Source organism: Phacochoerus africanus, chromosome 7 (genome assembly GCF_016906955.1).
Source record: "Phacochoerus africanus isolate WHEZ1 chromosome 7, ROS_Pafr_v1, whole genome shotgun sequence".
NCBI classification, from domain to species: domain Eukaryota; kingdom Metazoa; phylum Chordata; class Mammalia; order Artiodactyla; family Suidae; genus Phacochoerus; species Phacochoerus africanus.
In genome coordinates this window covers 98,134,568-98,148,667 of record NC_062550.1, presented here as the reverse complement: position 1 = coordinate 98,148,667, position 14,100 = coordinate 98,134,568, and the positions used below count along the sequence as shown (strand labels likewise).

Below are 14,100 nucleotides of genomic sequence, written 5' to 3'. Positions count from 1 at the left end.
GACAGAAGTAGGAGGCGGAGGTACTCTGACAGATGACATAGTAGTCTAGTTAGCTGTCTTGCTGATAAATGGTACCACATTCTCTATATGGTGTTTTGGTAAAAGGAGATTGAATTAAGATGATACATAGAGGCTTTGAAAAATATCCTGTAGCAATAGTAAGTGAACTAAAGTGCATAAGCCAGAATTATCTGATCTAAAGTATTACTGATTCCAAAAATTTCTTAAAGGAAGTATATTGTTGGATTATCTGTGAGTTTCAGACAAAACCTATCAGTCAGGAAAAAAAAAAAATGACAACTTAGAAGAGAAGCAGATGAAAGCAATGGAAGCAATAGTCCTGGGAAGGCCAGAGGCTATCAACTGAAACAGAAAAAGCTAGAATTTTTCTGTGCTATTCATTCTGTTTCTATTTGGTCACTAAGTAGAGTTTCCCTTAGAAAACAGAATTTGATCTGGGACACATTATTAGTAGTTGGTAGCATCATATATAAAAGATGTTCACGTAAGAAAGTATGAAGGATATATATATTTTTTCTTTTTTATGGCCATACCCCCAGCAAGGGATTGAATACTGACCTGAGCTGCTGCAGTTGGATTCTTAACCCACTGCACCACAGCAGGAACTCCTGAAGAGTCATTTTAGAAATTTAAAATAGTAGAGACAAAACAAAGTCACCAACCAGAGAAGGAAAATCAGAATGAGAAACATACAAAAGGAATCAAAGAGGTTTCATAAATTTTGTTAAATGATTTTCTTGCCTTGGGAAGTTTTTGACATTGCAAGATCACTCTCCCTCTCTGCTAAAAATACAGTGTTGTTAAAAAATAAAGTATTCCACTATTGATCAGTCATCATAAAAAAAGAAATTTCAATGAATACCAATTTTTTTCTATTTAAATCAAGCACAGTATAATAGTATAATATTGTATGTTAATATGTTTGGATTATGTAAATTACATACATTTAAATATTAAAATCTAAAAATGTGTATTTTATTCATGTTTATATAACAGACACACATTAATAGGGTAGAACTTATCTTAAATCTCTATATGGTAAATATAAATAGAATATCACTTGATGGCTAAAATCATTCTTATAGCAATGCTTAAGTCTTTAAATATTTAAAAATTCTTACTACATTCTACTAGACTTCAATATTTGTGGTATAAGGTCCTAACAGACCCACCATTCTACATTTAACAAGTGAATACAAAAACCTACTACATAAAGGTTCTAGATAATAAACAAAAGTAAGTAGATTTGAGAGGGACTTGAAACCTGGAAGACACAGAGTGCTATTTTTAAGGTTTTCTCTGAGGATAAGCTGCAGTTACAGTGACCGTCTTTTTTTTTTTTTTTTTGGCCTACAAAACCAGAGGATGGTGCCCAAAGCCATAAGGAAGAGGGGAATGCCAGAAAGAAAAGAACCAGCAAAACTGAGCTTCAAATTCTGTGTTAAAGCTCTGCCAGGTCTCAGGCTGACACTTAAAACAGAAAAAGACACATGAGCCTGCATGTTCACTGCAGCACTATTCACAACAGCCAAGACATGGAAACAACCCAAATGTCCATCGACAGATGACTGAATTAGGAAGATGTGGTATATATACACAATGGAATACTACTCAGCCATAAAAAAAACAAAATGTCATTTACAACAACATGGATGGAACTAGAGACTCTCACACTGAATGAAGTAAGTCAGAAAGACAAAGACAAATACCATATGATATCACTTACATCTGGAATCTAATATATGGCACAAATGAACCTTTCCACAGAAAAGAAAATCATGGACTTGGAGAACAGACTTGTGGTTGCTAAAGGGGAGGGGGAGGGAGTGGGAGGGATGGGGTGCTTGGGGTTAAAAGATGCAGACTATTGCCTTTGGAATGGATGAGCAATGAGATCCTGCTGTGTAGCGTGGGAACTATGTCTACTCACTTACGATGGAGCATGATAATGTGAGAAAAAAGAATGTACACATGTATGTGAAACTGGGTCACCATGCTGTACAGTAGAAAATTGACAGAACACTGTAAATCAGCTATAAAGGAAAAAATAAAAATCATTATATAAAAAAATCTAAAAAAAACAAACAGAAAAATGGAGATGGCAGGAGAAAGTGTCAGTGAACTTAAGACAAATCAATAGCAATTATCCAATTGGAAGAAGATAAGATAAAAATTAGGGAAAGGAGTTCCCGTCGTGGCGCAGTGGTTAACGAATCCGACTAGGAACCATGAGGTTGCAGGTTCGATCCCTGCCCTTGCTCAGTGGGTTAACGATCCGGCGTTGCCATGAGCTGTGGTGTAGGTTGCAGACGCGGCTCGGATCCCGAGTTGCTGTGGCTCTGGTGTAGGCCGGTGGCTACAGCTCCGATGGGACCCCTAGCCTGGGAATCTCCATATGCCGCGGGAGCGGCCCAAGACCAAGAAATAGCAAAAAAGACCAAAAAAAAAAAAATTAGGGAAAAAAATAACAGAGACTTAGGGACCTGTGGGACAACATCATCTAACATGTTTCATTGGAGTTTCAGAGAGAATGAGGCAGAAAAAATAACTGAAGAAATTAATGGCAGAAAACGTCCCAACTGTGGTGAATAAAACAAGCTAACAGATTCAAGAAGCTCAGTGACTCCCAAACAAGACACACATGCACACACACATTCCACCTTGGCACATTACAGTCAGACTGGTCAAAACCAAATAAAAAGACAAAGTCTTACAAGTAGCCTGAGAAGAATCAAACATTTATACAGGGGGAACAATGACTCAGATGAAAGCGAATGTCTCATCAGAAACTGTGGAGACGAGTGAGAGTGGAACAACATCTTTAAAGTGATGAAACAACAAAGCAAAACCATTAATATGAAAAAATAACTTACATTAACTAGTCTTTCAAGACTGGGAATAATTAGAGATGTTTCCCCTCCTTTAACATCAGGATCTTTCTGCATTTCCTTAATAGCTTGCAATATTTCTTTCATACCTTCTTCTAGTTGCTTATTTTCTTCAACTAATTCTTTTGCTAAAATGACATATTAGTCTCTTTAAATGAATAGTTCTCTTTTACAATTTACACCTTTCTATACAGATGAAAAATATTTCACACACTGTAAAAATAACTCATCTATAAAATGCCAATATAAACAACTGTACAAAAATTCAACTATAGACTCAATGTATGAATAGTTAGGTTAAATCACACATCTATTTAAATATCCACAACCATATGCATCTCATGGCTAAAAGAAATACACATAAAAGCATATTTTGCCTTTACTTTACATTGAAAATCTTTTAAATTTGTTTTTCTAACTTTACTTTCATTAGAGAAAAAACAGACTTATTAATCGTCATAATAAATTCAAACTAATACATTCTCTGAAAATAAAATATAGCAAGGCAAACGAAATAGACAAATGAGACTGAAGAGTATTCATTACAGACGTAATTAAGGCTTAAACAGACTTGAAAATAAAATGCATTAAAGTCCTTTCAAAGCCATTATTTTCAGTACAGACTAAGTACAGAAAAATAAGTGTAACGGTAACTTACATTTTTTCTGAAATTTGGCTATTATTGTTCTACTTCTTTCTAAATCTTTTTCCTTTTCAATTAGTTCTCTTGAGAGGAATTCATTCTAAACAAAACATAAAAAGAATACAATTTTTTATAAAATATTACCATAGTTCATAGTTTTGAATTTTAAAAAAGTTTCGGAGTTCCCGTTGTGGCTCAGTGGTTAACGAATCCGACTAGGAACCATGAGGTTGCGGGTTCGATCCCTGATCTTGCTCGGTGGGTTAAGGATCTGCCGTTTCCATGAGCTGTGGTGTAGGCCGCAGACGTGGCTCAGATCCCGCGTGGCTGTGGCTGTGGTGTAGGCCGGCGGCTACAGCTCTGATTAGACCCCTAGCCTGGGACTCTTCACATGCCGCGGGAGCAGTCCTAGAAAAGGCAAAAGAAAAAAAAAATTGATCAACTGAGGTTTATACACCCAAAACAAGTTAGAGAAACACAGCAGCAGTCACAAAGGTAGAATAAACATAAAGGGTAAGAGAGATAAAGATCTTCCAACCCTCTCCCCCCTCCGGCACCCATGGGGAGAGGTAAAGCGATCATGAAAGTTTTTGTCTGTAGCACCACAATCATCTCTTTTAACGACCTGCATTTATACTACCTGCTCTGCCTGGATTCTATGACGTTCAAGCTCTGTTTCTGCATTTCTACTCTGTGCTTCTTTGATCAATAAATCCTGCGCTATGACTTCATTCTAAAGAAATATTTAATAAATTCGGTAAGTCAATGAGTTCATTTCAAATGCACTGCATTTTTAGGGTTTTTTTTAAGAAGAATGTGTATAAATTAAAGTGCAAACATAAAAAATTTCTCATAATTGCTAATTACAGAACTTTGCCAGAGAAATCATAAAAAAGAATTAAAAAGCAATCCCAGGAATGTAATTTGGAGGTGAGCTCACCTGAGATCTAAGAAATACCAGTTCTGTCCGTAGCTGTTCTATAAGATTTTCAAGTGGATCTATCTGAGATAATTTTGATTGTACATTAATAGGCATAGGATCCGGAACAGTAACTTCAAGTTTACTTTTCAATATCTCTGTCTGTAAGGGTACATCACTTTTTCTTGTATCTTCTTTCAAATTCGTATCAGCACATTTTATTGGGTTATGAACCTGATCATCTTCTGATGTTGCTATTTGTAACTTATCCATGTCAGTTCTATTACCATGAATTTGCTGACAAAATACTGCAGATTTTTGCCTAAGTGATAATTTCTGCATTAAATCTGAAGCTGTGGATAAGGCTCGTAAAGATGAATCACTTTTTGGTGTGAAATCAGTCTTCTCAAGTGCCTGATGGCTTCCTGACACTTTCTTCATAGACTCATCAGAAAGAGAGTATAAACAGTCATTTATTTCTTCATGACTCTCCCTACTGAAGGAACTGACTAATGACTCTAGGTTTCGTAAAGACTGTAGACAGGGTGCTTTAAAAATCTCCCTTATTGTAATAGTTTCTGGAGGTGAAATATTATCTTTCACTTGCATAGACGAAGAATGTCTAGTTAGAGTGACAAAAGGATTCACTTCACTTTCTACACTACGGCGAGTTTCAGACAACGTTCTTGATAATGATCCTATGGTCAGCTTCTCTTCTGGCTCTTTCTGATATGACTGTGGAATAATGAATGACGGCCTCTTATGCAGCAGCTCTACTTTATCTGAACTCCTAATCTGTATTCAGAGTAAATAATGTTTCATTAATCAATCTTGGGATCAACAGGTTATTTAAATAAAGCATTTTACTTTTATTAACAAGAATAAAAAGAAGTGGAGTTCCCATCGTGGCTCAGTGGTTAACGAATCCGACTAGGAACCATGAGGTTGCGGGTTCAACCCCTGGCCTCGGTCAGTGGGTTAAGGATCCGGCGTTGCTGTAAGCTGTGGTCCCAGTCACAGAAGTGGCTTGGATCCCACGTTGCTGTGGCTCTGGCGTAGGCCGGCAGCTACAGCTCTGATTAGACCCCTAGCCTGGGAACTTCCACATGCCATGGGTGCGGCTCTAGAAAAAAACAAACAAACAAACAAAAAAAGATTAAAAAAGAAGCAATGTCCAAAATGAGATAATGGGGGCAGAAATGACAGCACTGATCATACTTTCTTCTCTTTGTCTTAACAGTAGTTTACTATTTACCTTTGATTGTGCTTCACTCATATTTTTGAGGCTCATGAAATCCAATCTTCTTTCTCCCGTTCTATTCTCTTGAGAAAAGTTTTCAGTTAAGTTCAGGTCTTCAACAGTTAATCCTATATATAAAAGAATTAACAAATTAAAAACATAAAATAACTCTCCTGTTAATCCAATACTTTAATTTTTAAAAACTAAAATCGAGTTTTAATTCAAACAAAAGGTAGAATAACAATTTCCAAAATCCCTGATTGCAGCATGTAACCTATACAACTGTTGGATTTAGCTCTGTATTAATAAGATATTAATGAGAAACACACACAGATTTTATCTTCTCTATCATCCTTTGCTCATATTGATAAGTACTAAAATAGTTACAAGACTCACAAAGTAGACAATCCTGTTGTATAGCACAGGGAACTACATCCACTCATGATAGAACATGATGGACGATATGTGGGAAAAACAGTGTATATATTGGTAAGACTGAGTCACTTTGCTGTACCTAAGAAATTGATGGACATTGTAAATTAATATATTAAAATTAAAAACAGACAATCATGAATAATGACTAAACTGGTTACTATACCAGTAAATGACAAAGTTTTGCCCTTGCAGAAATTTTTGATGTACTACAGAGAACACAATGCTTAAAATAAATAAACCAAAACGAACAAACAAACAAAACAACCCTCTATTGCTCACAGATACTTGTGGGCTTGCGCCAAGTTAGGAAAAAAGTTTCTTGTCTATGGTCTTCTTCAAAAAGCAGTGCAATAGCTATTAAAAACTAAACCAGAAGTTCCCTTGTGGGCAGCATGTTAAGGACCCACACTGCCACAGCTGCGGCTGCAGGCCACACCTGCAGTGCCGTTTCAGTCCCTGGCTAGGGAATTCCACATGCCATGGGTGCAGCCCCCCACACAAACAAAAAACTAAACCAACTGTTCTCTTTATATCATGTAGGATAAACTGCCAAAATGTTAACTTGTATTCAATAAAATATTACTTTCACTTAATAAGAAATAAGGTACAAGGAAAGCTTCCAACGCATAGCTCTAAAGGAAAGTGAAAATATAACAGTAACATAAACATAAATATTACTAAGTTTTATCATTACTAATCACAACACACCGGGATTGTTTAGAAATTAATACAGACTGTATTATAAATTTTTCAAAAGTTTATGATTCTAAAGTTTGTTTTTTGGTCACTTATTTTATTTTATTATTCTTTTTACCTGTTTCAGATTTAGGACTGAACCCAATGACACTCACTCATACACTCTCAATCAGGTCGTTATTTTCATTTATGAAACTTGTAGCAAAACCATGGTAATACCGCAATAGTATTTATAACATACAGAAAATTTCAGAGCCAGACAATTCATTTTTCAATGATCCTTTTAAAGGTTTGGAATAACTGAGTATACCTGAAGTTGTAATTCTTTTTCCTTTTTCTTGAGCCATTTGACGAATTTTTTTTTTCAGTTCAAGCCGTTCTTCCTCTAGACTTTCAATCTGCAAAGTATAAATTATTAGTATTTTCCTTTTCTTCATCTAGAAAAACAATCAATTGATTGCTACACTTGCCTCTTTCAAGAGAATCTGGTTTTCAGCTCTGTACTGCTGCTGTTTTAAACTTTTGCTATTTCTAAATTCAGTTAAATCAATCATTGTCTTTGGTTCAAGACCTGAAACAAAAAGCAATGTAATTAAAACTTTAATAACGTTCAAAGGAACTACAAGAACTTCATACAGCAACTGTCCGTCAAGCTACTGATTATATATTTAGCCAGCATCACTTAAGAATGAGGTATTTCTTGTGAAAGACTTTTTCAGGTATTTGAACCCTACAAGTTTAAATTTTATTACAATTATTAATAGAAATTGACCAAAAAAATTTATGATCTGTCTTCTCCATGGTGGACTGGCAGAGAGGTATTAAAACACATTAAGAACAGACGCTTTGGAATAAAACAGATGTGGGTTCAATTCTCACCTTCAACTATTAACTAAGTTGCAGGGACATGTGTGCATGTAGGTACATATTATTTCTGGCTTGGGGCAGGGGTATAATAAAATTAATCCAAATAAAGTTAAGAGCAGCGTCTGGCACAGAGTGGTCATTATTAACGTCAATAACATCATATGGTTAGCCCTGTGCTCTCAACTATATCAAGACTGGCTGATGTATTATAAACCGAGATTCAGAGCCCTTAAAATGCAGAAAATCTGCTGTTTATGCAGGTATTTGCATGGCTGATTCATCCTTAAAAACATTAAAGTTGGCCATGATCTGTGAGGTTGAACTGATTAGACTAAGTCTAATTTGAGGTCCTGGCATGTCTCTGGGTCCCAGTTAGGCACCTTTTTACAAATAAATAATACATATAAAATATTTATTGTTCTTCCTTTAGAGAACAGATTTCACAAGGGATCATTTTAACTTTAAGAAAGCATTAACTGGATTTATCCCAGGGATGCAAGGGTTCTTCAATATCCACAAATCAATCAGTGTGATACACCACATTAACACACTGAAGAATAAAAACCATATGATCCTCTCAATAGACACAGAAAAAGCCTTTGACAAAAATCCAACACCCATTTCTGATAAAAACCCTTCAGAAAGTAGGCAGAGAGGGAACCTACCTCAACATAATAAAGACCAGATATGACAAACGTAGCGCTAACATCATTCTCAATGGTGAAAAGCTGAAAGCATGCCCGCTGAGACCAGGAACAAGACAAGGATGTCTGCTCTCGCCACTACCAGTCAACATAGTTTTGGAACTCCTAGTCACAGCAATTGGAGAAGTAAAAGAAATAAAAGGAATCCAAATTGGAAAGGAAGAAGTAAAACTATCACTATTTGCAGATGACATGATACCATACCTAGAGAATTTTAAAGACTCTACCAGAAACCTATTAGAGCTCATCAATGAATGTGGCACAGTCACAGGATACAAAATTAATACACAGAAATTGACTGCATTTCTATATACTAACAATGAAAGATCAGAAAGATAAATTAGGGAAGCAATCCTGTTTACCATCACATCCAAAAGAATAAAATACCTAGGAGTAAACCTACCTAAAGAGACAAAAGACCTATACTCTGAAAACTACAAGATGACATGAAGAGATGGAAAAACATACCATGCTCTTGGATGAAGAGTCAATATTAGCAAAATGACTATACTACCCAAGGCAATCTACAGATTCAAGGCAATCCCTATCAAATTAACAAGGACATTTTTCACAGAACTTGAACAAAATATTTTAAAGTTTGTTTGGAAGCACAACAGACCCAGAAGAGCCCAAGATATCATCCTGAAAAAGAAAAATGGAGCTGGAGGAATCAGGCTCCCAGACTTCAGACTACACTACAAAGCAACAATCACCAAAACCATATGGTACTGGCACAAAGACAGAAACAGAGATCAGTGGAACAGCATAGAAAGCCCAGAATTAAACCCCCGCACCTACAGCCAACTAATCTATGACAAAGGAGGCAAGAATATACAATGGAGAAAGGACAGCTTGTTCAATAAGTGGTGCTGGGAAAACTGGACAGCCACATGGAAAAGAATGAAATTAGAACACTCCCTAACACCATACACAAAAATAAACTCCAAATGGATTAAAGACCTAGATATAAGACAGACACTATAAAACTCTTCGAGGAAAACAGAGGCCAAACACTCTCTGACATAAACGACAGCAACATCTTCTCAGATCCACCTCTTAAGAGTAATGACAAGAAAAACAAAAATAAACAAATGGGACCTAATCAAACTTAAAAGTTTCTGCACAGCAAAGGAAACCCTAAACAAAACAAGAAGACAACCCACAGAATGGGAGAAAATCTTTGCAAATGAAGCAACTGACAAGGGATTAATCTCCAAAATTTACAAACACCTTCTGCAGATCCAAACCAAAAAAACAACAACCCCATCCAAAAATGGGCAGAAGATCTAAACAGACAGTTCTCCAAAGAAGACATACCGATGGCCAAAAAACACATGAAAACATGTTCAACATCACTCATTATTAGAGAAATGCAAATCAAAACCACTAGGAGGTACACCTTACGCCAGCCAGAAGGGCCATCATCAAAAAGTCTACAAACAGTTAAGTGCTGGAGAGGGTGTGGAAAAAAAGGAACCCTGTGACACTATTGGTGGGATTGTAACTGGTGCAACCACTGTGGAAAACAGTATGGATATTCCTCAGAAAACTAAAAATAGAACTACCATTTGATCCAGCTATCCCACTCCTGGGCATCTATCCAGAGAAAACCATGACTTGAAAAGATACATGTACTCCAATGTTCATTGCAGCAGTATTTACAATAGTCAAGACATGGAAACAACCTAAATGTCCATCAACAGAGGAGTGGATCAAGAAGATGTGGTACATATACACAATGGAATATTACTCAGCCATTAAAAGAAAACATGGATGGACCCAGAAATTATCATGCTAAGTGAAGTCAGTCAGACAATGAGACACCAACATCAAATGCTTTCACTGATATGTGGAATCTGAAAAAAGGACATCAACGAACTTCTTTGCAGAACTGATACTGACTCACAGACTTTGAAAAACTTATGGTTTCCAAAGGAGACAGTTCGGGGGGTGGGGGGATGCACTGGGGGTGTGGGATGGAAATCCTATAAAATTGGATTGTGACGATCACTGTACAACTATAAATGTAATAAATTCATTGAGTAATAAAAATAAAATAAAATAAACTTTTAAAAAGGATACAGTGAACTTCTCTGCAGAACAGATATTGACTCACAGACTTTGAAATACTTATGGTTTCCAAATGAGACAGGCTGGGGGGTGAGGGGATGCACTGAGGGTTTGGGATGGAAATGCTGTAAAATTTGGTTGTGATGATTGTTATACAAATCAATATTTACCTATAAATCCGTGTATAATTCATTACATAGTTAAAAAAAAAAAAAAGAAAGCATTAACTGGTATTTACCAAGTGTAATGAAATCATTATTTAGACCTTTATTTTAAAGTACAAATTTACATTGTACTGCCGAAACATTTAAACAAATAATATTCACTAACGAACCATTTGTTGATAGCAATATATAAAGTCTCACGCTATATTTAGTAATTGCTTCTTAGAATCAACCAGTAACCCTAAAATACTCAACCCAAGTAACAGTCTAAATTATAAAAGTATTTAAAAGTCTCAAAAGGGATTAAACAGTATTTCAGTATTTCTTAATGTCCCCATGCATTCATTGGAAACTAGAACATTCTGCAAACTAACAAACTACTTCTATTAAAAAAAAAAAAGGTTAAGTTCTAGGAGTTCCCGCCGTAGCTCAGTGGTTAACGAATCCAACTAGGAACCATGAGGTTGCAGGTTCGATCCCTGGCCTTGCTCAGTGGGCTAAGGATCCGGCATTGCTGTAAGCTGTGGTGTAGGCTGCAGACATGGCTCAGATCCCATGTTGCTGTGGCTGTGGCGTAGGCCGGCGGCTACAGCTCCAATTCGACTCCTAGCCTGGGAATCTCCATATGCCATGGGAGTGGCCCTAGAAATGGCAAAAAGACAAAAAAAAAAAAAAAAAGGTTAAGTTCTAATATACGGTGGTATTAATTTAGCCAACTTTCATTTTTTCAAGCAAGGAATTATTATTGAGATCTCTGACTGATACAGCAGTGCTCCAGTCCAAACACCATCCCAAATTCAACAAATCCATAATCCCACTTTAATGGAACAACCCCTCTTCTACTTGCTTTAAATTATTTTAACAGAAAGACATATTTGGGGAAAAAAAGCATCCAACTATTAAAAATAATAATAAAAAGGAAAACAAAAAAGGACTTGACAATTAGAGTTGAGCAAATGATACATCTTAAAAGATGACTTACCTACACGCTCTCTAAGTGCTTCATTTTCATCAAGGAAATCATTGATCTTCATCTCAAGTTTATTGATTTCCTTTGTCAATACTTCAATCTCTCGATCTCTTATTTTAATTTGGTTTTTACAATTCTTTATTTCTATAACAGCATCTTCTAAACCATAAATTCCCTGAAACATAACCAATGTAATTTAAATATAACATAGTTTCTTTGAATAAATCATCAAATTCAATCATTTATTTTCTTATTAAGTCTGAGGGGAAGTGCAACATATACACCTATAATTTATATCTCTAAACTGTGTTTTTCAGTGTGATTTTAAAAAACAAATCCAGTAATAATACTAATGGGAAGCAGAAGAGTTGAAATTTCGCAGTACAGCATCTTAATGGCAAAGTGACTCAATATTACATATTCTGAGATCTGATTCCAAAATATGAGAAGTACAAAGTAAGGCTGTGTTGGCACACTGGGTGGCTGTCTCTACCACAACTTTGGTACAACTAATCAGTGGTGTCACATTTGCATGGTGGTACAATGGCTCAGATCACAAAGAATCAAATCCTGCTGCCTCACCAAAGCTCATTATCTGGGCAAAATGTTTTAATCAAATGGTTTGAAAACAATTCTCCTGCCAAAAAGTAAAAGTGATGCAAATGTCTGAACATTTTCGCATAAATTAGTTAGGATAATCTTTATCATTAGATACTCCTGAAACGTCTTTAAATAGTACACAGTACATGGCACAGAACAGTCTAACTGTAAGTAGCAAGAATAATTAAGCTTCTTGATTGACAAGATAAAAATACATACCGATTCATAATCTTTTAATCGCTTCAGCGTCTCAACTAACTCTTTATCCTTTTCTCTAGCATCAGCCTCAGCCAGCTCAGCTGTTCTCTCAGCCTCTTTAGTTCTCTCTTCTAAAATTTGAACCTTAGACTGAATTTTCATATAATGAGTCTGTTGAGAAAGTGCTGAAGCTCCTACAGGGTAAAAATAAAAATCCCAAATGAACCGAATTGACTACTTACTCCTATAAATCACTAATATGTCACCAAAGAAAAAAAAATCCATGCAGTATTATGGTAATATTTTGTAAAATAAAGTTTTGATTTGGTTTTATTAACAAATCTAAAAAGGAAGTTTTAATCAAATCTTAGCTGAAAGGGTATAAAAGACTGGAAAACACTTCTTTACAAAGAATGATCATTGTGGCAAAAGCTGCTATCTGTTTCTAGTTAACCTCCCTTTTTTGCTCAGTAGTGGAAGTATTGACTTTTAGCTGGACGCGTGGCCACTTGAAATAAAAACTAAACTTCCATTTACATTCCAGCAGCTAGGTGTGGTCATGTGACTAATGGGATATTAACACAAAGAGCATGTGCATATTTTAGGAAGTGTTTTTTTAAAGGAGAGCAACGAAACTTTCTTCTTCCTTCCTGCCAGCTAGAATACAGACATCAGGGCTGGATACCAAATGGTGTTCCCAAAACATGAGATGGAAACATGGTGAGAAATGCAGAGTAAGGTACAGGGTGCCTGATATCTAGTGTTCGTACAACTAGCACACCAATCCTAAACTAGTTGCCTCAACTTCATTTATATCACGGAAAAGTACATTTCTAGCCTGTTTAAGCCACTGTTATATTTGATTGTTTTCTGTCATTTGCAGCTAAACTTAATTGGAACTCATAGCTAAAAAATTCCTACTTGTACATCTTGAACTGTTGCTAAAACCAAAATATAGTCTTCCTATCATTCTAAAATGTATTGACACAAATCATTCTTTTACTCATCCACAATAAACATCTGATTTATAGGACATATACTTATACACAGGCATTGGACTAGTGCAGGAGGTCACATATTTATAAGAAGTGAGCTCTGCTCTCTGGAGCGAGCAGCCTGGTTGGAGGGTGTGACTGAAGCCGACTCCCAAATCTCTCCTCCCTTTCTCCTACGTGGCCCTCCACAGTACGTTCACCCGCCTACCCCTCGGTACTTGCTCTTTGCTCCTCTCTTGCTGTGTGGGGTTGGATGTGAGGATGAAGTTCCATTCGGCACGAGGCACGTGAAGGCAACATTCTGGACTGTCTAATTCCAGCCCAGTATATAAGTGAAAAATAAACTTCTATCTTGATTCGGCCATCATTTTCAGAGGCCTGTAAGAGCTAAAACTAATGCTCACCAATGAAGGGAGAACACCATTAGCAAAAAAATTTGTCATATGCAAATTCAATTCAATATATGGAGCATACACTCTAGTACAGACACCTGTCGGCTTTAGGGTCCTATGACTATGGACTGATAGAAGTGTCACTAGATAAGACCCCTTCCTTATTCGAGGGCAGAAATAAACTGCCACTTTTTCTCCTGATGGGCGGAATATGCAAAACCCACAATATATCATCTTTCTAAAGCGATTTAAGCTATTGTCAAAGTATAATTCTAATATATACATAATACACACATAG

At 36.2% G+C, this 14,100-nt stretch overlaps 1 protein-coding gene across 1 annotated transcript in view; it reads right to left on the bottom strand.

Moving 5' to 3' along the window:
* CEP290 (centrosomal protein 290) overlaps positions 1-14,100 on the bottom strand; it is a 92,362-nt gene that overhangs the window by 59,519 nt on the left and 18,743 nt on the right. Inside the window, 7 exon segments of the mRNA XM_047788328.1 lie at positions 2,895-3,037; positions 3,568-3,652; positions 5,727-5,839; positions 7,153-7,240; positions 7,313-7,413; positions 11,630-11,792; positions 12,437-12,609. Coding sequence (XP_047644284.1) covers positions 2,895-3,037; positions 3,568-3,652; positions 5,727-5,839; positions 7,153-7,240; positions 7,313-7,413; positions 11,630-11,792; positions 12,437-12,609 — 866 coding nt within the window.